At 40.5% G+C, this 26,579-nt stretch overlaps 3 protein-coding genes across 4 annotated transcripts; 1 reads left to right on the top strand and 2 right to left on the bottom strand.

The window, feature by feature from the left end:
• Nucleotides 1–685: 685 nt before the first annotated feature.
• On the bottom strand, nt 686–6,847 carry msrb1b (methionine sulfoxide reductase B1b). Its single transcript, XM_072914072.1, has 4 exons — nt 6,684–6,847; nt 6,301–6,443; nt 4,245–4,362; nt 686–972 (listed from the first exon to the last, which is right to left on the bottom strand). The coding sequence occupies exons 1-4, from the start codon at nt 6,736–6,738 to the stop codon at nt 956–958; spliced, it is 333 nt and encodes a 110-aa protein (XP_072770173.1). The 5' UTR covers nt 6,739–6,847; the 3' UTR covers nt 686–955.
• Nucleotides 6,848–6,921: 74 nt separating this feature from the next.
• Nucleotides 6,922–26,120, top strand: LOC133610795 (pleckstrin homology domain-containing family A member 1-like). Of its 2 annotated transcripts, XM_061967435.2 has the most exons (14): nt 6,922–7,065; nt 17,943–18,053; nt 19,444–19,629; nt 19,697–19,753; nt 19,845–19,890; nt 20,371–20,468; nt 22,111–22,218; nt 22,334–22,390; nt 22,522–22,659; nt 22,776–22,844; nt 22,931–22,995; nt 24,646–24,709; nt 24,791–24,880; nt 25,622–26,120. In XM_061967435.2, exons 3-14 carry the CDS (start codon nt 19,489–19,491, stop codon nt 25,976–25,978), a joined length of 1,290 nt encoding a protein of 429 aa, XP_061823419.1. In that variant the 5' UTR covers nt 6,922–7,065; nt 17,943–18,053; nt 19,444–19,488; the 3' UTR covers nt 25,979–26,120. The 2 variants fall into 2 exon arrangements, with proteins under 2 accessions (XP_061823419.1, XP_061823420.1); XM_061967436.2 differs by lacking the exon at nt 22,334–22,390 and having other exon boundaries at nt 6,924–7,065.
• neurl2 (neuralized E3 ubiquitin protein ligase 2) lies at nt 12,589–15,712 on the bottom strand. The gene is made up of 2 exons (XM_061966177.2): nt 14,883–15,712; nt 12,589–14,809 (listed from the first exon to the last, which is right to left on the bottom strand). The coding sequence occupies exons 1-2, from the start codon at nt 15,691–15,693 to the stop codon at nt 14,694–14,696; spliced, it is 927 nt and encodes a 308-aa protein (XP_061822161.1). The 5' UTR covers nt 15,694–15,712; the 3' UTR covers nt 12,589–14,693.
• Nucleotides 26,121–26,579: the final 459 nt, after the last annotated feature.

The raw sequence follows: 26,579 nt of genomic DNA, 5'->3' as shown, positions 1-26,579 counted from the left end.
TTAGTGTTGGGCCCTTGAAGAAATGATAAGTGATGAAGCCTCTCTTTTCAGTAGTTAATCTATCACAAATCCTAACCCATGCAACAACACAAGCGGTGTCAGCAAGACGCACCTTCAATGTCTGCTTGTACACATAAATTGAAGTTGTTGTATGCACAAATATAATGACCACCTTGGGCATTTGTGCTATGTAAGGGCAAGTTATGGGCAACACCGAAATGTGTCGGTGGTAAGACCACTTGAGTGCACTTTGTGTGAACAAACTACAAGAGCGTAAACAAAACTTCAAAAGTCGCGGCTCGAGTGTGCCCTATCCAAGAATACAGCCAACACTTTTTCATGTGTGTAAGTATGAGTGCGTGTTGCCTGTATAATGACAGCCTTTGCTCTCTAGTCTCTATAACGAGGCTGCCCAGCTTCTCCTCAAAACCTCATCGCCACCGCCAAGCCGCCGCCACCAGGAATGCGGCCTGCAGCTGCGCCAGAACGCGCCACTCAACCAACCGACGTTCACATGTCATCACAAAAACGTGGACGGCTGATGAAGCGTGTAAGTGTACAGTGGTGTGTCTCATACAAGATGCTGCCTCCATCACTCTCACAAGGCTGCTTGGAGAGAGAAGGTTAAAGTGACAACACGAGAGAACAGCTCCCTCTAGTGAATACTCAACAAACAACACCAAAATTCTTACTTGCATTTTATTACCATTAGCATTATTCAATATCATAACATGCACAATGTGCAGATTGTAAGTGCATAGATCATGTGGCCGACTTATATCAGCAAACAATCTATATTATTACTAATAAATACTGATCTTAAACATGAAGAGTGTTACAGAATATAATGTGAGATACTTCAGCAGACAAGATGTCCTTCCCGGGACTTTCTCTTGGCCGCATCATACTCTCCTCCTGGACATCTGGAGTCTCTGGACTTGTTGAAACTCACTCTTTATTGCTTGTCCTTGCCTGGGAAGAAGAAAATATAGAACATAATCACTATTATGATAACCTAATATTACCAACCAGTTGAATGTCATGTCTGGGAAATTCATACATGAAATTGGTGCCATTTACATCCTCGGGAACCATAATGTATAAATGCATGGTAAATGAACTGTAATATACATATACATATAATATACGTATTTAATATGTATATATATATATATATATATATATATATATATATATATATATTAGAGATGCGCGGATAGGCAATTTATTTCATCCGCAACCGCGTCAGAAAGTCGTCAACCATCCGCCATCCACCCGATGTAACGTTTGATCAGAACTCCACCCGCCCGCCATCCGCCCGTTGTTATATATCTAATATTAATTAAAAAAAAAAAAAAAGGGTGAAAACTACGCGAATTGCACCTTGTGCAGACAAGATTTTTCGATCGGACACGGAGGAATTAGCGATGTAAAAGACCACGTTGGGACAAAAAAACACAAGTCTAATGCCGTTGCTAGCGATACAAGTGGAAAACTTTCAACGTTTTTCGTCGCCCAAACAGATTCTTTGGATGTGATAAATGCCGAAGTTTTATTTACGGAGGCAATAATTGAGCATGGACTTCCAATCGCACTGGCTGATCACATGGGACAGTTAATGTAATGCAACCTTTAAAAATCATTACGCGGTGATCGCGATCCCAAAAATAAACTTTTCTTGCATGATAATGTCCAGAAAAATTTGCTTTATATTACTATAGAGTCCTTTTAACGAATGAGTTTGATGGTTTATCACAAACCTTAAATGAAATTCCATGGCCACCGTCCTGCTCTCTATATCAACCAGGGTGAGCCCCACCCCTTTCGTGAGCGCACTGCGAAAGCGGACGGTGGGCGCGGTAGTGACCCTGGACGTGCGTCGGGCCCTTCTCACGGATCGCCTCAGCTACGGCTCCCGGTGGGGCCCTCTCGGGGGAAGGGGCCTCGGTCCCGGACCCCGGCGAGGCGTCCCTTCTCCGCTCCGTAAAAGTGTCCATCTCTTTTCTTTTTTCTTCTTCTGTTGTGGCATATGCAGCAGGTGCCTGCTCGTTTTTCGTATGTGGGTAACAACATTTAACTATGTATATATATTTCCGAATTGGTTTAACTGCCACCCGCAAAAAAAAAATAAAAATAAAAAAAATATCTAATTAATCCGCCCGACCCGACCCGCAAGCGGATAAAATCTTATTGTTTTTAATTTCATCCGCCCGATCCGCGGATAATCCGCGGACTCCGCGGTTGTGTCCGCAAACTGCGCATCTCTAATATATATATATATATATATATACTGTGTATATATATATATATCCATTTTCTACCGCTTATTCCCTTTGGGGTCGCGGGGGGCGCTGGAGCCTATCTCAGCTACAATCGGGCGGAAGGCGGGGTACACCCTGGACAAGTCGCCACCTCATCGCAGGGCCAACACAGATAGACAGACAACATTCACACTCACATCCACACACTAGGGCCAATTTAGTGTTGCCAATCAACTTATCCCCAGGTGCATGTCTTTGGAAGTGGGAGGAAGCCGGAGTACCTATATATATATATATATATATATATATATATATATATATATATATATATATATATATACATATGATGTAAGTAAATGACAAACAATTCAACGTTTTTATCATATATATTTTTTGAAACTGGATTTAATTTTATATAATTTTGAAGAATATTTAAAGACACAGGAGAATATAATACAATTTACCATATATTTATCAATTGTGAATTTCTGTTAAAAATTGTTATCACAGTATCTGTTCAAACCTACTATCTTTACTTATTCTATCTATTTTATATTGATAATTTATTTTCTCATTTTAATTACTTCTAAAACAGTTTGCCTTTTTTGAAACATTTTTAATTTTGCGGTTAGTTTATTATTGTAATTATCAGCAATATGGTGTGACTGATATATATATATACATAAATATATATCTATCTATATATATATATATAGTATATATATATATATATGTGTGTGTATTAAACATTTCTGGGTGATTTGCATGATTAAATTTCATGGTTATGTCAAATTTTAGGAAGGATAGGCAGCTATTATATATATATATATATATATATATATATATATATATATATATATATATATATATATATATATATATATAAAGAGTGCGGGTACTTTCCTGGCCCGCCTGCAGTCCAGACCTGTCTCCCATCGAAAATGTGTGGCGCATTATGAAGCGTAAAATACGACAGCAGGGACCCCGGACTGTTGAACGACTGAAGCTCTACATAAAACAAGAATGGGAAAGAATTCCACTTTCAAAGCTTCAACAATTAGTTTCCTCAGTTCCCAATCGTTTATTGAGTGTTGTTAAAAGAAAAGGTGATGTAACACAGTGGTGAACATGCCCTTTCCCAACTACTTTGGCACGTGTTGCAGCCATGAAATTCTAAGTTAATTGTTAAAAAAATAAAGTTTATGAGTTTGAACATCAAATATCTTGTCTTTGTAGTGCATTCAATTGAATATGGGTTGAAAAGGATTTGCAAATCGTTGTATTCCGTTTATATTTACATCTAACTCAATTTCCCAACTCATATGGAAACAGGGTTTGTATATTAGGTTTAAAATGCTATATTTAAGAGAGTAAAACAGTGGAAAGGGCTAATTACACCCAGCCTATTGACAAATATACATACTTTAGGGACAAGCAGCAGAAAATGGATGGATGAATGGAAGAAATTGTAATATAAACAGTGATAAAATATAATTTTACTGTCAAGGAACCTTGCAGTTCGATAAATAATCTATAATATTTTATTTACAGTCCTGTTACTTATACTAATATTTTTAGTTGTAAAATACTTTTTAGTTGAATCTCTATAATGTGCTTAGTGTCAACACGCATTTAGCATAAATCATTTTATGTATTTGCTCAGTCTATGCTAAAAACTCACTCCTGTTACGTTCGGTGCTGTTACTCAAATGAGACATACAGTATTTTTCATAGGAACCTTGTACATAGAGAATGTTGCCTGAGATGGGCCAATGCATATATTGAGTAGTTAAATATGTGTATTATCTGGTTGAGATTTGAAAAAAAGACAGAAATGTACGTTTATTTGGAGAGATTACAAGCAAATGGCACCAATTCAGTGTAATGGTATGCTTGAACAAATATATTCCAAAAGTCCTTAGAGAGTGTAATTGCTGAGTGTAGTAATATGGTTGTAAGTATGCTTTAATATGCTTGTCTTACCTTTGCTGGGGACAAACTTGAGCGAGTGACTGAATATTCAAAATCGTGACACGCCCTCCTCGGGCCCGCCGTTAAAAAATTCATGACCCAGGCCTTGGCCGCACTTGCCACACAGAACCTACAAGTTTGACAAAAACAGACTATCTTTGAATCTCAGTAAAACTAAAATAATGCTATTTGGTGACAGTAGAAGAGAAAGTCAAACACAAATACAAATAGATGGAGTAGACATTGAAAAGGGTAGAAGAAAACACATTTTTGGGTGTATTAATAGATGGTAAAATGAATTGGGAAATCTCATATAAAAATATATACGACATAAAGTAGCAAGAAACACGTCAATAATGCTTAAAGCAAAACATGTTCTAGACCAAAAATCACTTCATATTCTTTACCGCTTGCTAGTGTTACCATATCTGAGTTATTGTGCAGAAATATGGGGAAACAACTACAAATGTGCGCTTCATTCATTAACCTTAAAGTCACTTAAGATGTGACTTTAAGGTTTTACTACTTACGTATAAAATACTACACGGTCTAGCTCCGTCCTATCTTGTCGATTGCATTGTACCATATGTCCCGGCAAGAAATCTGCGTTCAAAGAACTCCGGCTTATTAGTGATTCCCAGAGCCCAAAAAAAGTCTGCGGGCTATAGAGCGTTTTCTATTCGGGCTCCAGTACTATGGAATGCCCTCCCGGTAACAATTAGAGATGCTACCTCAGTAGAAGCATTTAAGTCCCATCTTAAAACTCATTTGTATACTCTAGCCTTTAAATAGCCCCCCTGTTAGACCAGTTGATCTGCCGTTTCTTTTCTTTTCTCCTCTGCTCCCCTTTTCCTTGAGGGGGGGGGGGGCACAGGTCCGGTGGCCATGGATGAAGTGCTGGCTGTCCAGAGTCGGGACCCGGGGTGGACCGCTCGCCTGTGCATCGGCTGGGAACATCTCTGCGCTGCTGACCCGTCTCCGCTCGGGATGGTGTCCTGCTGGCCCCACTATGGACTGGACTCTTACTATTATGTTGGATCCACTATGGACTGGACTCTCACAATATTATGTCAGACCCACTCGACATCCATTGCTTTCGGTCTCCCCTAGAGGGGGGGGGTTACCCACATATGCGGTCCTCTCCAAGGTTTCTCATAGTCATTCACATCGACGTCCCACTGGGGTGAGTTTTTCCTTGCCCGTGTGTGGGCTTTGTGCCGAGGATGTCGTTGTGGCTTGTGCAGCCCTTTGAGATACTTGTGATTTAGGGCTATATAAATAAAGATTGATTGATTGATTGATGAACTGTGTTACAAAAAGATCAATTAGAATAATACATAATGTTGGCTATAGAGAACATACAAACCCTTTATTTATTTATTTATCATTAACGATTTGGTGCATTTGCAAACAGCTAAAAATTATGTACAAAGCAAACTATAACCTGCTACCCAACAAAAGAGGAGAAATATAACCTTAGAGGAACATCTAATTTAAAACATGTTTATGGTCGTACAACACTTAAAACCTTTAGTATATCTGTATGTGGAATTAAATTATGGAATAGATTAACCAAAGAAATCAAACAAAGCTCCAATATGATTCAGTTTAAGAGATTGTTCAAACTACAAGTGTTCACAAAGTACACAGAACAAGAATTATGATGAATATCTTGAACCCTTTTTTTTTTATTTTTTTTTTTTTTTTTATTGAGACAAATATAATTTATGCATTTAATATTTGTTTACTTACTATAGAATATTATTTGTTTATTATTTATTTGTTCACTGTTCTGTTACAGAGAACAAGAAAATAGGATAAAATTGCTCCGGTATGAAAAGGGGTAGGATTAAATCAGCTCAACTTCTTCTTACTCCTTTTCGGACGTGCTGTAATGAAACAACTGGAAATGTGTGATGCATTACATTGTATCGGATGCAAGTTCCAAATAAACTGAAACTGAACTGAAATAACGCGATCAATTCCCACCTCCTGTACTTGCATGATATCATGAGCTTCACATGAGCGGGAAGTCATAGATGGGAGTAGTTTTGATCACTTCCCTGACCTTAAAGGCTGTGAGCGTCTCCATCAACTTGGTCACACTGTCCTCCCTGATGGTCTCCGTGAAAGCGGGCCATGGGGATGAGTGGGCAAACTTGGACCGACTTGAGAACAGTGGATGGTTACAGTTGGAGCACACGTACACACCTGTAGAGAACATCTCATTTAGACCAGAGTCCTCATACCTGTCCACTATATAAAAAACGTTATATCAATATACATATATTGTTGTCTACTTACTGACTCGCAAGAGGACACAATACAACCTAACAATAATAATAAACATATGGCAGGCCTAAAATACACAATGTTAACCTTAGGCTGCTTAATCCAGACCACAGGTTACATCACCTCTCAGGTGATTTCGTAACGTTGTTACAGACTCACCTGGTTTAAAGTGATCCTTGTAGACCTCACCGCCGAAAAAACGACAGAAAGACATGCTGTGTGTGATGGACGTAAACCCAAATGATTACCAAGGTGACTGGTGATGACTGACTGTCAACAGTGAGATCGCCTTTCCGTTTTTGCCTCCTCTCGCGAGACTAAACGGGAGCTCCGCCCACCGCAATTATTTTAGTGGGCGCTAGATGGCAGCGTTTGACCACCTTAGAACTACTACTACTGAAGGGAACAGGTTACAGTTTTTTCCATTGACTTACACATAATTTTACTAACTGTGTGTCTTTTTTTCAAAAGGATTAACACACTTTTGCTGAAACTGAAAATGAACTGAACTGAACTGTCATTCGGTTCGCGAAGTGGGAAGGTAAGTGGAGGTGTTGTTAGCCAAAAGCACAGGGAGGACCATTGTACAGTTTGAATATTTTGTTCCGTCATTCAAATATATTACCTATAAAAAAAAAAAAACGTAATACAAATTCATAAAAAATCAATACAACCCTAGACGTCAAATTAAGAATGACTTAGACCACGTGGTTCTCAAGCTTTTTTCACCAAGTACCATTTCAGAAAAATTCTGGCTCTCCAAGTACCACCATAATGACCAACAATAAAATACAGTAGTGTGGTAGGCCTAAGTACTCGTTGAAATGCAGTGGTAGTGTTTTGCCAGAAGATGAACACATTTCCCATGATTTGCGCTCTAATATTGACATAAATATTACATCTCTAATGGCTATGCTGATGTTAGATAGCAGACACTATCAAGAAATGATATTGGATTGCGCTACAAACATGACGCTACTACCAAGATTGTATCGGGCCGCATGCACCTCCTGGTACCCTAGCACCTCCAAAACCCTCAAATCTAGACTCCAAACATCCCAGAACAAGCTAGTCAGATTACTTCTAGACCTCCACCCTAGATCACACCTCACTCCTACCCACTTCTCCAAAGTGGGCTGGCTCAGGGTGGAGGACAGAGTAAAACAACTTGCACTGAGCCTTGTCTATAAAATCCGCTACACCTCCCTGATACTGAAGTACATGTCAAACTACTTCCTTAACGTAAATGACCGCCATAACCACAACACCAGGGGGAGCTCTACTAACCACGTTAAACCCAGATTCCGATCTAACAAAGGTCTTAACTCATTCTCTTTCTATGCCACATCAATGTGGAATGCACTCCCAACAGGTGTAAAAGAAAGGGCATCTCTATCCTCCTTCAAAACCGCACTAAAAGAACACCTCCAGGCAACTTCAACCCTAAACTAACACCCTCCCTTCCTCATCATACCTCCTCGGATTTTAAATAATCAAATGTAAACAATCAAATGTAGTCACTTTTTCTTATAATTTCTGATCTCTCTCTCTGTGTCCAATACTTGCTGTACATATGTACCAAGTCAGACCTACACTGTTCCAATGTCAATTTCTCTGATGATGCAATTGTTGATGACTGAAGTGTTGATTCCAACCAAACTTAACCCCGCGCGCCCCTCCATATCCCACACCCCGGATTGTAAATAATGTAAATAATTCAATTTATATACTGTGATCAGAGGTGGGTAGAGTAGCCAGAAATTGTACTCAAGTAAGAGTACTGTTACTTTAGAGATTAATTACTCAAGTAAAAGTAAGGAGTAGTCACCCAAATATTTACTTGAGTAAAAGTAAAAAGTATGTTGTAAAAAAACTACTCAAGTACTGAGTAACTGATGAGTAACATACACACACATATCATATATATATATATACACACACACACACATATATACATATATATATATATATATATACACACACACACATATATATATATATATATATATATATATATATATATGTACATTGATATATACAGTATATAATTTATATTTATTTTTTTTGCCGTTTTTGTTTACATGTTAATAGTGTTTTAATGAATATACATGCATGTTTAACACATATAGATTCCTTTCTTTCATGAAGACGGGAATATAAGTTAGTGTATTACCTGATTCTGATGACTTGCATTGATTGGAATCAGACAGTAGTGATGACAAACGTCCACGTTTTCAAATGGAGGAGAAAAAAAGTTCCTCCTTTCTGTCTAATACCACATGAAAGTGGTTGGTTTTTGGCATCTTATATGTCCAGCTTCCATATTCGTTTTTATACACTTTACAAGAAATACATTGGCGGCAAACTCCGTAGCTTGCTAGCTTGTTTGCGCAGGCTTTCGGAGACTCTTATTTTGAAAGCGCAGGCGCGATGGAGCGGCACTTTTATTGTGAAGACAGGAACTGTGCAGTCAGTCTTTAGGCTTTTGACGGGGTGTACGGTTGAAATAAAAAATGGTCTTTTTTCCTTCACACTTTTGATTGATTGATTGGAACTTGTATTAGTAGATTGCACAATACAGTACATATTCCGTACAATTGACCACTAAATGGTAACACCCCAATAAGTTTTTCAACTTGTTTAAGTCAGGTCATGTGATCCTTGGCTCTGTTTGATTGGTCCAACGTCACCAGTGACTGCATCTGATTGGTGGAACGGAGTGAACGTCACCAGTGACTGTATTTGTTGAAACGCAGGCACTATGAAGGTCTGTCTGACAGACCAAAACAAACAAAGCGTGCATTAACAGATCGATAAAAAATTAGTAGCGAGTAGCGAGCTGAATGTAGATAAAAGTAGCGGAGTAAAAGTAGCGTTTCTTCTCTATAAATATACTCAAGTAAAAGTAAAAGTATGTTGCATTAAAACTACTCTTAGAAGTACAATTTATCCCAAAAGTTACTCAAGTAGATGTAACGGAGTAAATGTAGCGCGTTACTACCCACCTCTGACTGTGATGATTATCTTGTGTGATGACTGTATTATGAAAATAGTATATATCTGTATCATGAATCAATTTAAGTGGACCCCGACTTAAACAAGTTGAAAAACTTATTCGGGTGTTACCATTTAGTGGTCAATTGTACGGAATATGTACTTCACTGTGCAATCTACTAATAAAAGTTTCAATCAATCAATCAATGCAGGTCTGAAGCAAAGAAAGACTGCCGGGAGATTATTTTTCCCGCCGGTAGTGTGAAACTGTCACGCTGTTGGCTATTTATTGGTACCGCGCAAATTTCCAAAAGCTAATATTAGCATTATCATTTTGATTTGAGCATCAAAAGTCACTTAATACTAGTCCAGCAGGAACAGCATTGGTCTGAAATTCCTCGTCTTTTAGCTCACAGCAGCAAGTGAAAGCTGGGGCAATGTTGATCCTGACGGTCCAATCAAAAATGTGAATGGGTTCGCTCTACCTGAATAGACAAACCTAGCATGGAACACCTCACTCAACACAGATGTCACATAACTTAGACTTAGACTTAGACTTTAGACACATTTTATTAATCCACAAGGGAAGTTGTTCCACACAGTAGCTCAGGTACAAAGGATGGAAAGGATAATGCACAAGGGCACAAAAAGAGGGCGAAAACAAAAGGTATAAAGTACACCAAAAAATTACGATAGTAGCAATATAAAATATAACATATATGTAATATCTACATATTATATCCATCGATCCATTTTCTACCGCTTGTCCCTTTTGGGGTCGCGGGGAGTGCTGAAGCCTATCTCAGCAGCATTCGGGCGGAAGGCGGGCTACACCCTGGACAAGTCACCAACTCATACAGTATTTAAAATATACTTAAATATTTTATTATTACATAATATATACAATATATAACACAACGTCATCAGAAAGCTCACCTTCAAGTATTTACACACAGCAACATCAATTTGGAACAAGGAGAGATGGTAGAAGAAAATCTATCTGTGACAGGATAGGAGAACGTCATGTACGAGTTTCACCTTTGCATCTCTTTGCCAATAACTATGGTGCATTCAAAGACCCTCGATTCAAGTTAGAAACAGGGCCGTCACTACGTTTTAAAAACAGGGGGAGACTTATCTCCTAGGAGATGCACTAATAATGATATAGATTTAAATAATAATGATGTATTATTAAAATGTTAGTCTGAAGTAAAATACAATTTGACAGATTTATAATCATTTTAAAATGAATAATTGCAAGTTATATGATTATTTGAATTCATTTTGGCTATAATAAATTTGTTGACACGTTTTTGTAAAACACAAACTAACTTCCATCCATCCATCCATTTTTTACCGCTTATTTCCCTTCGGGGTCGCGGGGGGTGCTGGAGCCTATCTCAGCTACAATCGGGCGGAAGGCGGGGTACACCCTGGACAAGTCGCCACCTCATCGCAGGGCCAACACAGATAGACAGACAACATTCACACTCACATTCACACACTAGGGCCAATTTAGTGTTGCCAATCAACCTATCCCCAGGTGCATGTCTTTGGAGGTGGGAGAAAGCCGGCGTACCCGGAGGGAACCCACACAGTCACGGGGAGAACATGCAAACTCCACACAGAAAGATCCCGAGGCCGGGATTGAACTCGCGACTACTCAGGACCTTCGTATTGTGAGGCAGACGCACTAACCCCTCCTCCACCGTGCTGCCCTCCAAACTAACTTATGATCATTTAAAAATTTTAAAGATATGTTAATCCCATCTTTAAAAAGTCAAAAAATATAATAGGTTTTTACATGTGTTTTAAAAAGCTGGTTTCAGTACATGTAGTACTTTTAAGTGCGTGTAAACATACCAAGTGTGTGTGAATGCGGTTGGGTTTAGCGTAGGATTGGGGGCCCCTTAGGAGTCCTGTGTATGGGGGCCCAGGATTTGGTGCTTCGCCCTGGCAGTCCATACTTCAGCATACTGAGATAGCACAGCATAGAAACAGCTCTCAGTATGATGCAATGCATTTTACATACTGAAAACTACAAACAATCATAAACATATTGTTAAGGCGCAGTGGGAGAGTGGCCGTGCGCAACCCGAGGGTCCCTGGTTCAATCCCCACCTAGTACCAACCTCGTCATGTCCGTTGTGTCCTGAGCAAGACACTTCACCCTGAAGTTGTCTTTATTTTTAAGTTATCATGCCGTGAATTTACCAGTCTGTCCCACTGGGTAGTAGATTTTTCTTCATGTGGCTCATAATCTAAAATGAGTTTGACACCCCTGGCATAAACAGAGACTGCTCTGCTTAGCATAACCATATTTTTTTTTCAATTATATGCACATCATCAGCATTGAAATTGCCCATTTAACATGTGCGTATTAGTCGCACGCTCTCATGTGCACTCTATTTCAGCGCCCCTGCGGAACACGTCCACTTAAAATTCCGGGCACTGCATGTGGTCTGGATTGTATCAAATGTTATTACTTACACTCATTAAACATCACCAAAAAATTATTCCCGGGCACGGCCACCGCTGCTGCCCACTGCTCCCCTCACCTCCCAGGGGGTGATCAAGGGTGATGGGTTAAATGCAGAGAATAATTTCGCCACACCTAGTGTGTGTGTGACAATCATTGGTACTTTAACTTTAACTTTAAACGATTAATCGAAGCAACATAATATCCAGTCATTATGCGGTATTGTCCATAGAATTTTGCGGACACAAATGTATATATTCAATATTGTAAAAAGGATGCAACATGACAAAATGTGGAAAAAGTGAAGCACTGTGAATACTTTCTGGATGCACTGTACAAAACTTTTTTTTTTTTTCCTAATCAACTTTATCAATGAATTGTTGCAGTCCAAAATATGTGTATAATCAGATTGATCCCAGGCTCGGGATCTTTCTGTGTGGAGTTTGCATGTTCTCCCCGTGACTGCGTGGGTTCCATCCGGGTACTCCGGCTTCCTCCCACCTCCAAAACATGCACCTGGGGATAGGTTGATTGGCAACACTAAATTGGCCCTAGTGTGTGAATATGAGTGTGAATGTTGTCTGTCTATCTGTGTTGGCCCTGCGATGAGGTGGCGACTTGTCCAGGGTGTACACCGCCTTCCGCCCGATTGTAGCTGAGATAGGCTCCAGCGCCCCCCGCGATCCCGAAGGGAATAAGCGGTAGAAAATGGATGGATGGATGGATGGATGGAAGTAAGCAAACAAATATTAAATACATAAATAATATAGGGCGGCGTGGCGCAGTGGAAGAATGGCCGTGCGCGACCCGAGGGTCCCTGGTTCAATCCCCACCTAGTACCGACTTCGTCATGTCCGTTGTGTCCTGAGCAAGACACTTCACCCTTGCTCCTGATGGGTGCTGGTTAGCGCCTTGCATGGCAGCTCCCTCCATCAGTGTGTGAATGTGTGTGTGAATGGGTAAATGTGGAAGTAGTGTCAAAGCGCTTTGAGTACCTTGAAGGTAGAAAAGCGCTATACAAGTACAACCCATTTATCATTTATTTCTTTAAATGAATACGTACTGCATTATTACTTTAATGAAGGCATTCGTGCAGCTCCTCTGTTGGTTCTCATTAGACATGTGTGCCTCACATGTAATGTAACAGTCAGTGAATTATATTCAGACAAATGTAATATATTATAAATCAATATAAATGTATAAAAATACACACATAAATACATATTTTTTAATATTTGGATTTGGACACATGTTTAACACACTGCTGTTTGCAGTTGTCTAGGACAAAAACTTTGAATAATACAAAACTCAAATATTCATGTAATATAAAACAAAATACAGTTCTAGATGGAACCATTGGTATTTGCCACTAGTGTATAATAAACATATGGGCATATACAGTAGTACCTCAACTTGGTTCTGTGACGTAGCTCTTAATTCATAACACTTGCCCATTGAATTAATTTAAATCAATTTAATCTGTGCTTGGCCCCAAATATGGCACAATTTTAACATGTAACATGCCTTTTAAAAAGAAAACATTTTTTTTAAGATAATACGTTTTGAATGAAAACAACTAAAGTAGTTTATAAAGTAATGTTATAATAGTGTATACATTGGAGAGTGGACTTCTATGGTATCTCCTACAAGCTGTTTCTCCATCAAACACACCATTAGCAGCTTCTTCATATTTTCATGGATAAATGTCCGCATTTTGACAGTATTTGAACAATCTTGCCTGGCGTTAGACTCATTCTGTATGGTGCAGACAAGCAGTGATACGCTCATACTGCTTCGTCAAGTGGACTACACACTCGGTCATGTTTTTGATTACTTCTTTTTTCAATTCAAATAATATCATACACTACTTCTTCTCAGCATTGTACTTCAAACTCACTTTTTTCCTTACCATGGTTGCAAAAACAAAGCGATGTCCATCTCTAGCTGGCGAGATGCGTGTATCAGATTTTTGCTTGTAACTTAAAGCATAACAATTAGCGGGACGACCTATTTCAAAATACTCTTCAATTGAGGTAACACTGTACTAAATTAAGGGAGAAGATGTCAATAAAAAGTAAAAAAAATTTAAAAAAAGTTCAGTTATTTTTAATCAACCAATATTCTTTAAAAAAAATATCACACTGGCACAATTAAATCTGTACTATGGTTCCAAAATTATGGGAACGATTGGGGAAGGCCCTTTTTCCGAGGTTTAAAGGCACGGTTGGATGAGTCTGGATGTGGTAGACCCCACTGAGCCCTCGTTAGTGAACTATATTTTATATAGTGCCTTTCTCTATTGACCCAAAGCGCTTTACATAGTGAAACCCATTATCTAAATTACATTTAAACCAGTGTGGGTGGCACTGGGAGCAGGTGGGTGAACTGTCTTGCCCAAGGACACAACAGCAGTGACTAGGATGGAAGAAGCGGGGATCGAACCCAGAACCCTCTAGTTGCTGGCACGGCCGCTCTACCAACCGAGCTATGCCTCATAGCTCCCTCAATGACCTCTGACCTCACAAGTTCATCTGAATGGACACAAATGGACAAAAAGTCTTCCAGCTGAAGGAAGCTGGCACTTCTTTTAGGTGAACTGGCTTTTAGTTCCGCAATTAAGCATCCGGATCTAACACAGCATCCATTCACAATATCTATAGAGTCTCAGTTCAGTTCCCACTGAAGATCCTCAGTCCTCACTCATACTTGCAGTAGTGCTTTAATGCTTCTGGCAGCGCCAACCAGTCAATGGCCATTCTGTGGACGATGTGTTTCTGGATGGCCTTTCTGCACAGTGTCTGCAAGGACGAGACTGAAATGGGGGACTTTTAAAGATACGGAATTGACACAAAAAAACGCTTCCATCATGCAAGAGTGATACTCACATCCATACTCCACCTGCACAATCCTGACACACTTAGTAGCAGCAAATACGTCCACTACGGCATAAATGGGCTCCGTGGTGGGGATGCCTCTCGCAGAAGCCCCCATGTCCTCCCCGTTAATGACAATGTGCATGTCAGCTAGATGTGGGCCTTTGGATACATACAGAACTCCTATCCGGCTACGTCTGGCTGTCGGCGGAAGCGCATTAGTCTTGTACAAGTCGTCCAGAATGTGGCTGTAACGTCCAGGTCGGCTGCGGCCAACCAGCTTGTCTCTGGGGATCCGGACGTTCTCAATGTACAAATGAGAGTCAGTGAAAAAAGTTTTTGGTTTGTTGTTTGTGTCACCTTCATTTTCCTCCTCCCCCTGACCCAGTCTGTGACCCCCCGCGGGATCCTGCCCACCTTCTCCCTCGTCGACCTCCTCCACGATTTTATTGTGGTTGCGAGTGATAGCGAAAACCCAGCTGTCGCCCTGGTCTGTCAATTCCGGTATAGAGTATTCAGGAACCACCTCCAAGCTCATGGGGTCCTTGGCGGTCAGGCCGATCCGGAGGTGGCCACACCAGCCGAGCTCCTTGTCCTCGATCTCTATGAGGAATATCTCCCCTGGCTTGAGGGGGTGTTTGCTGAAGCATACTCCATTGGCGAAGCTTTCGACCCGCGTGGCCTGCGTGGACAAGGGGTTCAGTTGCACGTTGGTTCCGTGGATAGGGTGGAACTCCATGAACTGGTCGGGAAAAGGTTCCATTTCTTGTTGGGCCTTGACTCTTAGACACTGATATTGATGTAAACAACCTTGTATTGGCATCTAAAGATCATTATGGAGACTAAACTCTCTGCAAGGACGGCAACGTGAACACAGCTCCGCCTATCTTTGGTGAAGCTTCTGGTAGGGCTATTTTTGAACTTATGTTAACAGATGGCAAGGAATGTGTGTGTGTGTGCCTGTGTGCGTGTGTCTCACATTCACTTTCATGTGGTCATGTGGTGGAATAGGAACATTAAAAATCCCATTTGGTACTTCATGCTCATTTCATATCACAAACGGTATTAATAGCGGCGTGATTATCCTATTGGCATATGCAGAGACATAGTTTAAAAATATCATTTTCAAAGCTGCCCTCTAAATATAGACCTCGCAAATGAGCCTAGATAAGATTCTTAAGTAAAGCAGCAAATGAATGAAATATGGTGATTTTTTTTTTTGATAATGGCTTATGTCACAGAATGAGTACTTTGGAAAAAATAGAATTTTCAAATGATGAAAGGTGACGGCCCTTATTTAGAGCCGAATAAAATCACCAAGCATGACCTTTGTTACTGTATGTATAATCCCCACATGAGCAGAATGTGTTATAAAATGGGTTCCTATTTCAACTTTATATAAGCCATAGAGTACAGTTCTTTGACACAGTTGGTGCTGTAAAGTATGGAGGGCCAAATGAGACAAAATGTAATTAATAAATATAAGTTTGAATAATTACTTAAATGTGTCATTAATTAATTATGATTTAAATTAAATGCAGTAGTAGCTCAATTTAGGAGCTTAATTGGTTGTGTGACGGCACTTGTATCACAAACCAATGTCTCTCGTTGAAATTATTTCATATTGATTTAATTGGTGATTGGCCTCCCAAAACAGCAAAATGTTAACATGTCTTTTAAAGAGAAAACAATAACTTTTAGATCAGACATATTGTATAAAAATAATATAATAGAATGCTATTAATAACTACAGTAGTTTTACAAAGTAATATAATAAGAATGTACAGCATTAAAGACTGACCTTCTAAATCAAACACACAATCAGCAGCGTTTCCATATTTTCATGGTTAAATGGCTGCCGCTTGATATTATTTTAACATCCCTGGCTGGTGTTAGACTCAAGCTGCTTCCGTAGAGTGCAGACTGGCAGTGATACGCTCCAATTGCTTCGCCATGTTTTTGACTATTTGAGTGCCCCCACTTGGCGAGTCAGAGTACTGCAGAGGCATTGAACTGCAAGTTGACAATATATCGCCCCCTACCTTGAGGCAGAGGTACTTGCTGCCTCATGGCCTGCCTTTTCCCCCGCGGCAACGAGCACGCGCCCCCTCGCACGCACGCGCTCAATACACTTTGTGTGTAGCCGTGGAGGCACCACCTGTGTCTGCCTCACTTCTCGTCTGCTGCGTTATTTTGATCAGGAAACACGGAATTTCCGCGATTTTGACCATGGAAATGATCAAAATATACAGGAACCACACCAAAATCACATAGAAAGCATAGACCAAAAGAGAAATAAACTTAAATTCAAGTTTGATCAAAAAAAGTATAAAAGTAGTTTCACAAGAATTAAAAAGTGTGCAAATATTTTGTGGCAAGGGGGCCTCCAAATATAATTCTGCTTAGAGCCCTGACAAAATGTATTTGTAACTACTTAAAGAAGTTCACTAAGGACTTTGGTGTGTCATTTTCATTCAAGCAGTAGCCTACTATACGTTTATGTCTGCTTGGCAAATTGCATATTCATCAACTCAAAGTGTTATAATTTATATCAACAGTTAGCACTCACTAAAGAGGATAATGTCGAAAAAACAGAAAGGGCATGAAAACCTCCACCCTTGTAGAAACAAATGTAAAATATATTTTTATAATTTGTGTGTTTTTTGTTTGTTTTCATTATATTTGGATATATTTGTTTGGTTTGTATGATATCCATTAAATAAGACTACGTATTATGTTGAAGGGGGCAGGAAAATATATGATTTTTCTTTATCCTGCTCCTTCTCGGGCATTGGTGTGTAAATGTGTGTTTAGTTTCTGAGGTTTAATTGTCTATCGATCAAAGATGCACATCAATGAAGGAGATAAATAAAAACATAAAAAAAAAAAAAAAAAAATTAAATAATAGACAAATAGACTTTTTTTTTTGCTGTCCGAATAATAATGAATATATTTTTGATATTATTGAATTTATATTTTTATGAAAACACTACTACAGCTGTGTAACTTAGTATATTATTGATAATACGATATTTAATATTTGTTTTATATGTACTGTTATGTGCTACGCAGTCTGTGCAGCACTGGGAGAAAACCGGAAGCGGAAGTGTGAGCTGGTGAGCGGCAGGGAGTTTCACGCTGCTCGGAGAGAGCTGCCAGGTGGACTCGGACTGAGCCAAACTTGTAAGTTGACCCGTTTTGGAAGTCTTTAAACTTCCCGTTAATGTTGGCTGAAAGTTATTCTTTTTCGATGTGTTTTGTTTTTGCTGCATAAACCTTGTTCGAAAAACGATTTGTTTAACTTTTGCGGCTGACATGAAATTCTTAGGCGGAATTAACTTGCGTCTACAGCGGGCACTAATTACATGTAAGTCATTCTAACAGGACGCCATTTCCTGTTTTCGTGTTAGCAACATGCTAATGCAGTAATGGAAACACTGTCATTACAGTGAATAGAATAGTGTGTTTGCTACCAAATAGCTGTGAACGTGGTGACGTCACTTTGTGTCCAGTTGCTGTGACGTCCAAGTGACTGCAGGACTTGTAAGGGGACACACACACACACACACACACACACTTCCTCTAGGGCAGGGGTCTCAGACACGTGGCCCGCGGGCCAATTGCGGCCCGCGAGACGTTATTTTGCGGCCCCCTCCTTAATATGAAAGTTTAATGTTAGTGCGGGCCGCGAGCATATTTGCCAACCCTCCCGATTTTTCCGGTAGACTCCCGAATTTCAGTGCCCCTCCCGAAAATCTCCCAGGGCAACCATTCTCCCGATTTTCACCCGGACAAAATTATTAAGAGCGTGCCGTGATGGCACTGCCTTTAGCGTCCTCTACAACCTGTCGTGGCGTCCGCTTTTTCACCATACAAACAGCGTGCTGGCCCAGTCACATGTTTTATGCGGCTTCTGCTGACACACGTAAGTGACTGCAAGACATACAGGTCACACTGAGGGTGGCCGTATAAACAACTTTAACACTGTTGAAAATATGCGCCACAATGTGAACCCACACCAAAAAAGAATGACAAACACATTTAGGGACAACATCCGCACCGTAACACAACATAAACACAACAGAACAAATACCCAGAATCGCTTGTAGCCCTAACTCTTCCTGGCTACAATATATACCCCCGCTACCACCAAATGGTGAGTGAGGTGGTTGTTTGGGAGGGAAAGCCATTCAAAGAAGGTGAATTCATTAAAAAGTGCATGTTAAATTTTTTTTAAGAAATCTTTTCTTGCGGCCCAGCCTCACCCAGTTTCTGCATTCTGTGGCCCCCTAGGTAAATTGAGTTTGAGACCCCTGGCTAGGGTGATGCGTTCGATGTTTATGTTTTCCGGTGTTTTTTCTTTTTAGATATAAAAGTCCTATTTGTCATCCCATATGTGGCATATGAATTGATTAACGTGGACCCCGACTTAAACAAGTTGAAAAACGTATTCGGGTGTTACCATTTAGTGGTCAATTGTACGGAATATGTACTTTACTGTGCAATCAACTAATAAAAGTTTCAACAATCAATCAATCCGAGCATGTTTTGACTCTGATCTGCCTCCTTGCAGCCTACCTGTGATGTCACAGCGTGGGTGGAGCCTGCAGATGTCGCCATGCCGTACGTAGACCGACAGAATCGCATCTGCGGCTTCCTGGACATTGAGGAGATGGAGAACAGTGGCAAGTTCCTGCGCCGCTACTTCATCCTTAGCACGGAGCAGCGCAACCTGCTGTGGTACATGGACAACCCACAGGTGAGTGTATATGTGTGTGTATGTCGCCACCATGACAACAATGGCAATGTTCATTTCTTTGTTATAGAATCTTCCAGAAGGAGCAGAGAACGTTGGATCTCTCAACCTCTCCTACATCTCCAAGGTGAGTGCGTGCACATGACAAACTAATAGGAAGCCATGTGCGTGAGGTAAAGCAAACCAGCAGTGTCTTTTTTTTTTTTGCCTGCCTGCAGGTGAGCGATGCCGCCAAAACGAGGCCAAAGACAGAGTTCTGCTTTGGTAAGTTGTCACAGAGAACATACATAAGTCAGGTGGTCACAATTCATGGTCTACCATGAATTGATTAACGTGGACCCCGACTTAAACAAGTTGAAAAACTTTTTCGGGTGTTACCATTTAGTGGTCAATTTTACGGAATATGTACTGTACTGTGCAATCTACTAATAAAAGTCTCAATCAATCAATCAAAAACCGTGGTCATATGGGAAGGTTCTGGAATAATTCCTTTCAAACATGTTGACAAACATCTGTGTTGAAAGGTGCAGGTGCGCTTCCTCTCATTCCCCTTTCCTTGCTTCCTTCGGTAGTCCCTTCCCTGCCTCGTCTTCCCGTGTGTCTGTCTCGCACTTTTCTTCCCCGTCTTTTGTCTCTCGCCACTTCCTGTTGTGGTTCGCCTCTGGGAGGAAGCAGTACCAGTGTGTATCCTCATTCTGAAACATGATGACATTTTCCCATTTGTATCTTCTTTCACACGCACAGTTATAAACGCAGCAATGAGGAAGTTCTACCTGCAGGCCAACGACCAACAAGACTTGGTGGAATGGATCGCTGCTCTCAACAATGCCACCAAGATAACTGTGAGACACCAATTAACTCACACGTACTGTATATCTGACATTCATTTACAAAACAAAGCCTGAATTCCTTCCCAAAACATTGCACTCACGACCCCGGTGTTCTCTCGCTACTCCTTCCACTATCATCTATAAATGGTCAATGCAACCTGATGGGAGCATAGCGTGTTTATGTACAGAGCAGCCTGCTAGCCTGCATGTTTGTTTATTAAGATCACTAATACCAGCTGCATTAGCAGCCGCTATTCTTCCTGAGGTCTAACATTTCACAATGCTTTGATACGTGTACAACACTAAACAAACATAAATACACACATTCATACATGACCAATCCTACCACATAAAAAATAAAACACATCTCCACATTAGATACATACAATCGTTATGGTAGTATAGAATCAGACAATAACCATAAAAATACAATATTGTTTACAAAACAAAAGGTACAAAATTATTAGCACACAGAAAAATAAACATGTTTATTATTTTTGTGTAGATATATAATGTCCTAATCTTTTACAAAAATTGAGAAACTGAATTGCTAGCAACCTTTGCTCTATACTTAGACTTAGACTTCCTTTTTATTGTCATTCAAATTTGAACTTTACAGTACAGATAAGAACGACATTTTGTTGCTTTAGCTCATGGTAGTGCAGGATAAAAAAGCAATAAGGTGCAGATATAAATCAATAGATTACTGTACAGATAAATATATTGCACTTTTGCATATGCATCCACGTTTATAGATATATGTTATATTGTCTTTATATTCCAGCGAGTTAATCCATTTTTGGGGGGAATTGAGGGGATTATTATGATGCGTTCAATAGTCTTACGGCCTGAGGGAAGAAGCTGTTACAGAACCTGGAGGTTCTTCTTCATACTGCAATGTATTCTGTATTAAGTTAGTTCGACAAGGAGATATTTTAAAAGCAACTGTCCTTTGACTGATGTATGGAATGTTGATGAATATCTCTGAAAAATGAATGTTTGCTGAAAAGTATTTTTGGCTTTTTTGTTAAAATATTTTTTTGTGATAAAATGCATAACATAATAATTGATCCTACCCTTTACAGATAACCAAGCCAACTAGAAATTCAATATGGGATTTTTTTTTAGACTGTTTTAGCCTATATCTGAGATATTTGAGTAGTAATGTATACATTTTAAGTTGCATGATGTTCAAACACTCCAGAATGTTAACACTTCCAATGCCCGAATTTAGGGGGAAATAAGATGTTTAGACTCTAACAAATACAATATATCCAAAAGGAGAGCAAAGCATGTACTGTACGTTGTGGTGCAGTGTATGGTATACCTAATCTGTGTATTTGCATGATCTTTTTTTGGTGGTATCGATGTCGGGCGTCTGCGTTATTGAAATACCAAGAGTTACGGTAAAAGAGCGTAAGCATATTTTCCCCCTGCTGAGGCAATTTTCTTGTCTGAGGCAACATTTCCAAATGAGGACCCACAGCCCGAAGCAGAGACATTATCAGTCCTCTTTCTTTAAGAGACAGATTTACTGAGAGTTGTTTCAGTTTAAGAATGAATGTCTTCTAGGAATTATTAATTTTTTCTGGGTGGGTGTTTATCAAGACAACAGCCTATGTTATGAGTCAGCGCGGTTGTTGCTTACTTGCAGGTGCCAAAGGTCAGCGTGGCTATGGTGGCAGACACCCAACAGGAAGTCCTGGGAGTCTCCTACAAGACTGAAATCATTGGAGGAGTGCCAATCGTCACGGCTACTCAGGTGAGGCTTTCATTTGGTGCTGTCCTGGCACGCCTGGACACGTGCACTGGTATGCGTGGATGCATGTGCTACGTGTGCACGCCTCGACATGCTTGATCACTGCTTTGAATTCCAGACTGGAAAACTTGTCTTTACAACAAACAGTGACTCTGCAGTGTTGCTGTGTTTTATGGTAATGCTAACATTTGACATTAAAAAAATACTAATAATTATTATTTTAATTTATTATCATGGCATCTCCAACACAGTGAAGTTCAAACAAATGCTTGAGTCTATGTGGACGTCTACTTTGTTGTGTGGTAGGAACGGGGCGAGGGGCAGGATGGGGTAGAGCGTGGAGGTTTGAGGCGGGGCCACAACCAGTCACCTTACTTCCTGTCCAGAGAAGCACAAGACCAGGCCGTCATCAAGGCGGGGTACTGTGTCAAACAGGGAGCTGTGGTGAGCCACACACCCACCCACACAAACACAGCCTGTTTGTATCATGTCAGAAGTACACAACTTAAACAAACCCACTGTTGACAACTTCTCCTGGTATTATGTTGACGCTTCCTCAGATGAAAACATGGAAGCGCAGGTACTTTATCCTGGATGAAAATGCTCTCAGCTACTACAAGTCAGACTTGGTGAGTTTGAAGCTTCATTCAACTTGGCATGTGCACACGTGATGTCGCCAACTGATTAAGCATCTGCTCTCTCTGCCTTCTCACAGGACAGGGGGGCACTGCGAGTCATCCATCTAAAGGACATTCTTAAAGTCCAGGAGTGCAAACAGAGGTAGTTGATTATAATTATGTCAGTCTTGGTCTCTTTCATGCAGCAAGATGTCATCTCTTAATACTCCTTAAGGTAGCGACAAAGGTTCTGCCGTGCTATTTAAAACCTGCTGTCATAGAAGAAGACCAAAACAGTTTTTTAGTAATCTACTTCATAGAATAAAATAATGTAATCCTAAAATATAAAATAGAATAAAAACATTAACATATTTCTCACAATTACAAATTAAATTGAATACATCTTTTTTTAATGAATAAGACTGTCACTCATGGCTGTCTAGTACACTCGTACATGTTTATTTTATATTTGCACATTCACAAAAGCAGTCCCAGAGAAGCGATCAACACTTTGCAATCATGCTGTTAGCAAGCGCCTTTTTGTGATTTTGAAAGAAAAAAAATTCACAATTAATCACATCCTTTGCGCCATACTTTGTTGATGCACCTTTGGCAGAAAATACAGCCTCAAGTCTTTTTGAATACGATGCCACAAGCTTGGCACACCTATCTTTGGGCAGTTTAGCCCATTCCTCTTTGCAGCACCTCTCAAACTCCAACAGGTTGGCTGGAAAGTGTCTTGTCGGACCAAAATACTGCAAGTTGTTTAATTCAGACATGTGACGTCACACCAGGAAGCAGTGACTGGAAGCAGCGAAATTGAAAGCAGATGTGAATTTCGTCTTACTCTCTAAACACTATTTGTCTGTACACAAGAGTTTTTTACTAAATATTTATAGAAGAAACGATGAACACAATCGATTTATCCTCCCAACACCCTTTGCTGTACGCTGGGTCTCAGCAGGTATTAACTCTCTTGCCTCACACAGAGGGGGAAGTTAATAGTTGAATCAGACTCCTCCGAATTGAATTGTCGACTATTTAAAGCAGGGGTCGGGAACCTTTTTGGCTGAGAGAGCCATGAAATCCAAATATTTTAAAATGTATTTCCGTAAGAGCCATATCATATTTTTTGTCACACTGAATGCAATGCGTGCATTTTCAAGTAAGACATACATTTCTAGAGTATAATAAGTCTCTTATTCTTTTTAATAACATTGTTATTCTGAAGCTAACCAATAATAAATGAAATACTTCTTACCATTAATGCGACCCTCCTGTACCCCAAAGGACACCTGGGATTGGCTGAGCCACCCGCAACCTTGAACAGGTGCGGTAGAAAACGGATGGATGGATTAAAATGCATGAGAATGTTTTATACTTTGAACGTAATTTTTAACACTGATTTCCAGCGGAATTATTCATTACTTATCGCGTTAAGCAACGTCAGCTAAGCTTTATCTGAGAGCCAGATACAGTCGTCAAAAGAGCCACATCTGGCTCGCGAGCCATAAGTTCCCTACCCCTGATTTAAAGAATACCCTGATTCCTAATATGTTCATTAAACGTGTATACTGCTTGCACTTTGAGTAATTTTGCACTACCTCAATAAATATATTTGTAAAATCTCTGCGATTTGAGTCACCGCTTATCATTAAAGGGTGATAGTGTGTGCCGCAGCCAAGCCAGTTGAGAACCACTGGGCTAGAGTGATCCAACCAGCACGGTGCACTTTTTAATTAGACTTCTAGTTTGCTTCAGAAGAAAATAAAGTAACTTTTAGATCCTTGCACCTAAACAATGTGTTCTACAGTGAGCTGATGATGAGGGACAACCTGTTTGAGATGATCACCAGCTCCAGAACATTCTACTTGCAGGTAATCACCCCACACACCTTTTTCCTCCAGGATACGAAGTGAAACTATAGCTACACATCATGACATGTTTTATTTTGTCAGACTGACAGTCCAGAGGACATGCACAGCTGGATTAAAGCCCTCTCCGGCGCCATCGTGGCACAGCGGGGACCCGGCCGCTCCATCAACACGGTGCGTGGTGCGCCATAGTGCTTCAAACATGTCTTGGTACACGACACAACCGAGGTGCTGTGGGACAAGAATATTGCTTCACAGTTAGAGATGAGTCCTCATGTTGTTGTCATTCAGGTGTGTGTGAGCGCCGTCTTGTGGCTCAAACATGACACTGCAAGTGTTTTACTTCCTCTCTTCTTGGAAGTCTTACTTTGATGAGCGTGTTCCTGATGATGACACCCCTTAACGTCTCACCGCATGATGGTTTCGCTGTCAAGGCACATGATCATCCACCAAACATGGTCAAGCAGTCAGTTGTGTTCTCACATGCGTCTAACCGGGTGTTTGTCCTGCACGTGTACTGCAGATATACTGCAGATATATGCCATTCTGCAGCAGCCGCCATTATAACATGTATGTGATCCTGTTACTTTTCACCCCGTACTCACGGCACTGTGCTGACAACTGGATTAGACACAACAGGCATTAGTGTTTGCGTTGTGCATGATGACTGAATGTTGTTAACGCGTCGTAATTCTTGCCTGCCGCCATTGTCACCTTCTGACACTCGTCATCATGTTATTAACTCGATTGTGGCTCAGAGGACTCTGCTGTGATGTCATCTTCAGGCTCAGGTGTCCTACTAAAGTAAATCCCAGTAACCGCTCATCCATACATGAATCATGAATGAATGCAGTCTTTCATCATCTTCATCCATCCTAATACATCTTACCTCCGCCACCTTTCTTTCTTCCCCAGGATGAAGCTGAGCCGTCACCTCCGGCCGCCACAGCGTCGTCCTCCACCTTTTATTACCCCATCAGTGAGGAGCTGCATTGCCCACAATCCTCCTGTCTGCCCACTCATCCAAAAGGCGAACTCTCACCATCACAACTTCATGGCCTTTCTTCCGCGGAAGTCGAACGTCTCGTCATTGAAGACGTCCAGCCAGGCGGCTTGATCCCGTCTCTAACTGCAGATGGAGACACCCACCAAGTTAAGCCAGGGGAAGAGTCGCTATGGAAACGGCAAAGCGACATATCCCAGCAGGTGCTTGTCAACAGCAGGGAGGATCAAAGCTCCGCCATTACGCCAGACGTACGCATGACCTCGTGAGGAGGAGGATGATGATGGTGAAACATAGTCTTTTTTTCTCCCCCAATTTAATTACATGTGTAATAACTTTCATTTTGCTCTGCTGACTTACCTTATTTTGACTTTTTGGATTACTTATTTATTAATAAAACACTCCTTCAAAGATGTCACATTAAGGCAATGGCTCATTCTGAGGGTGAAAACAGAGAAGAAGCAGGAGACTTCTTCTTAGAACAACAATCGTTACAAGACCAGAATGACACCCGTCTCATTTTGGCAGCTGGGTCACACACACACACACACACACACATAGAAGGTTTCTGGTAAAAGTGTGTTTTGGCCTTAAGGGCACTTCACTGCATCGCCGTGTGGCGTCTTTTTACAAAGGTCTTCAGTGGAGTAACAACAACACCAAGTGGACTTCTTGTGATCTGTGTCAGAGCATCCCCTGCTGGACACTCAAAACAATGCAGTTAAGGGCATCACTTTTTTTAATTACAGTTTAAAATGTAATTAATCGTGATTGATCCAAGATGGTGGCACATGTAGACGCGATGGCCCTTCTCTCTCTCCCAATCAAATCACAACCATCTCTGAAATATGCCCACTATCGTTGTAGTGT

This window comes from Nerophis lumbriciformis, linkage group LG11 (assembly GCF_033978685.3).
Source record: "Nerophis lumbriciformis linkage group LG11, RoL_Nlum_v2.1, whole genome shotgun sequence".
Taxonomy (NCBI): Eukaryota; Metazoa; Chordata; class Actinopteri; order Syngnathiformes; family Syngnathidae; genus Nerophis; species Nerophis lumbriciformis.
The sequence above is the reverse complement of the archived record's forward strand: the minus strand, read 5'-3'. Positions and strand labels throughout refer to the sequence as shown.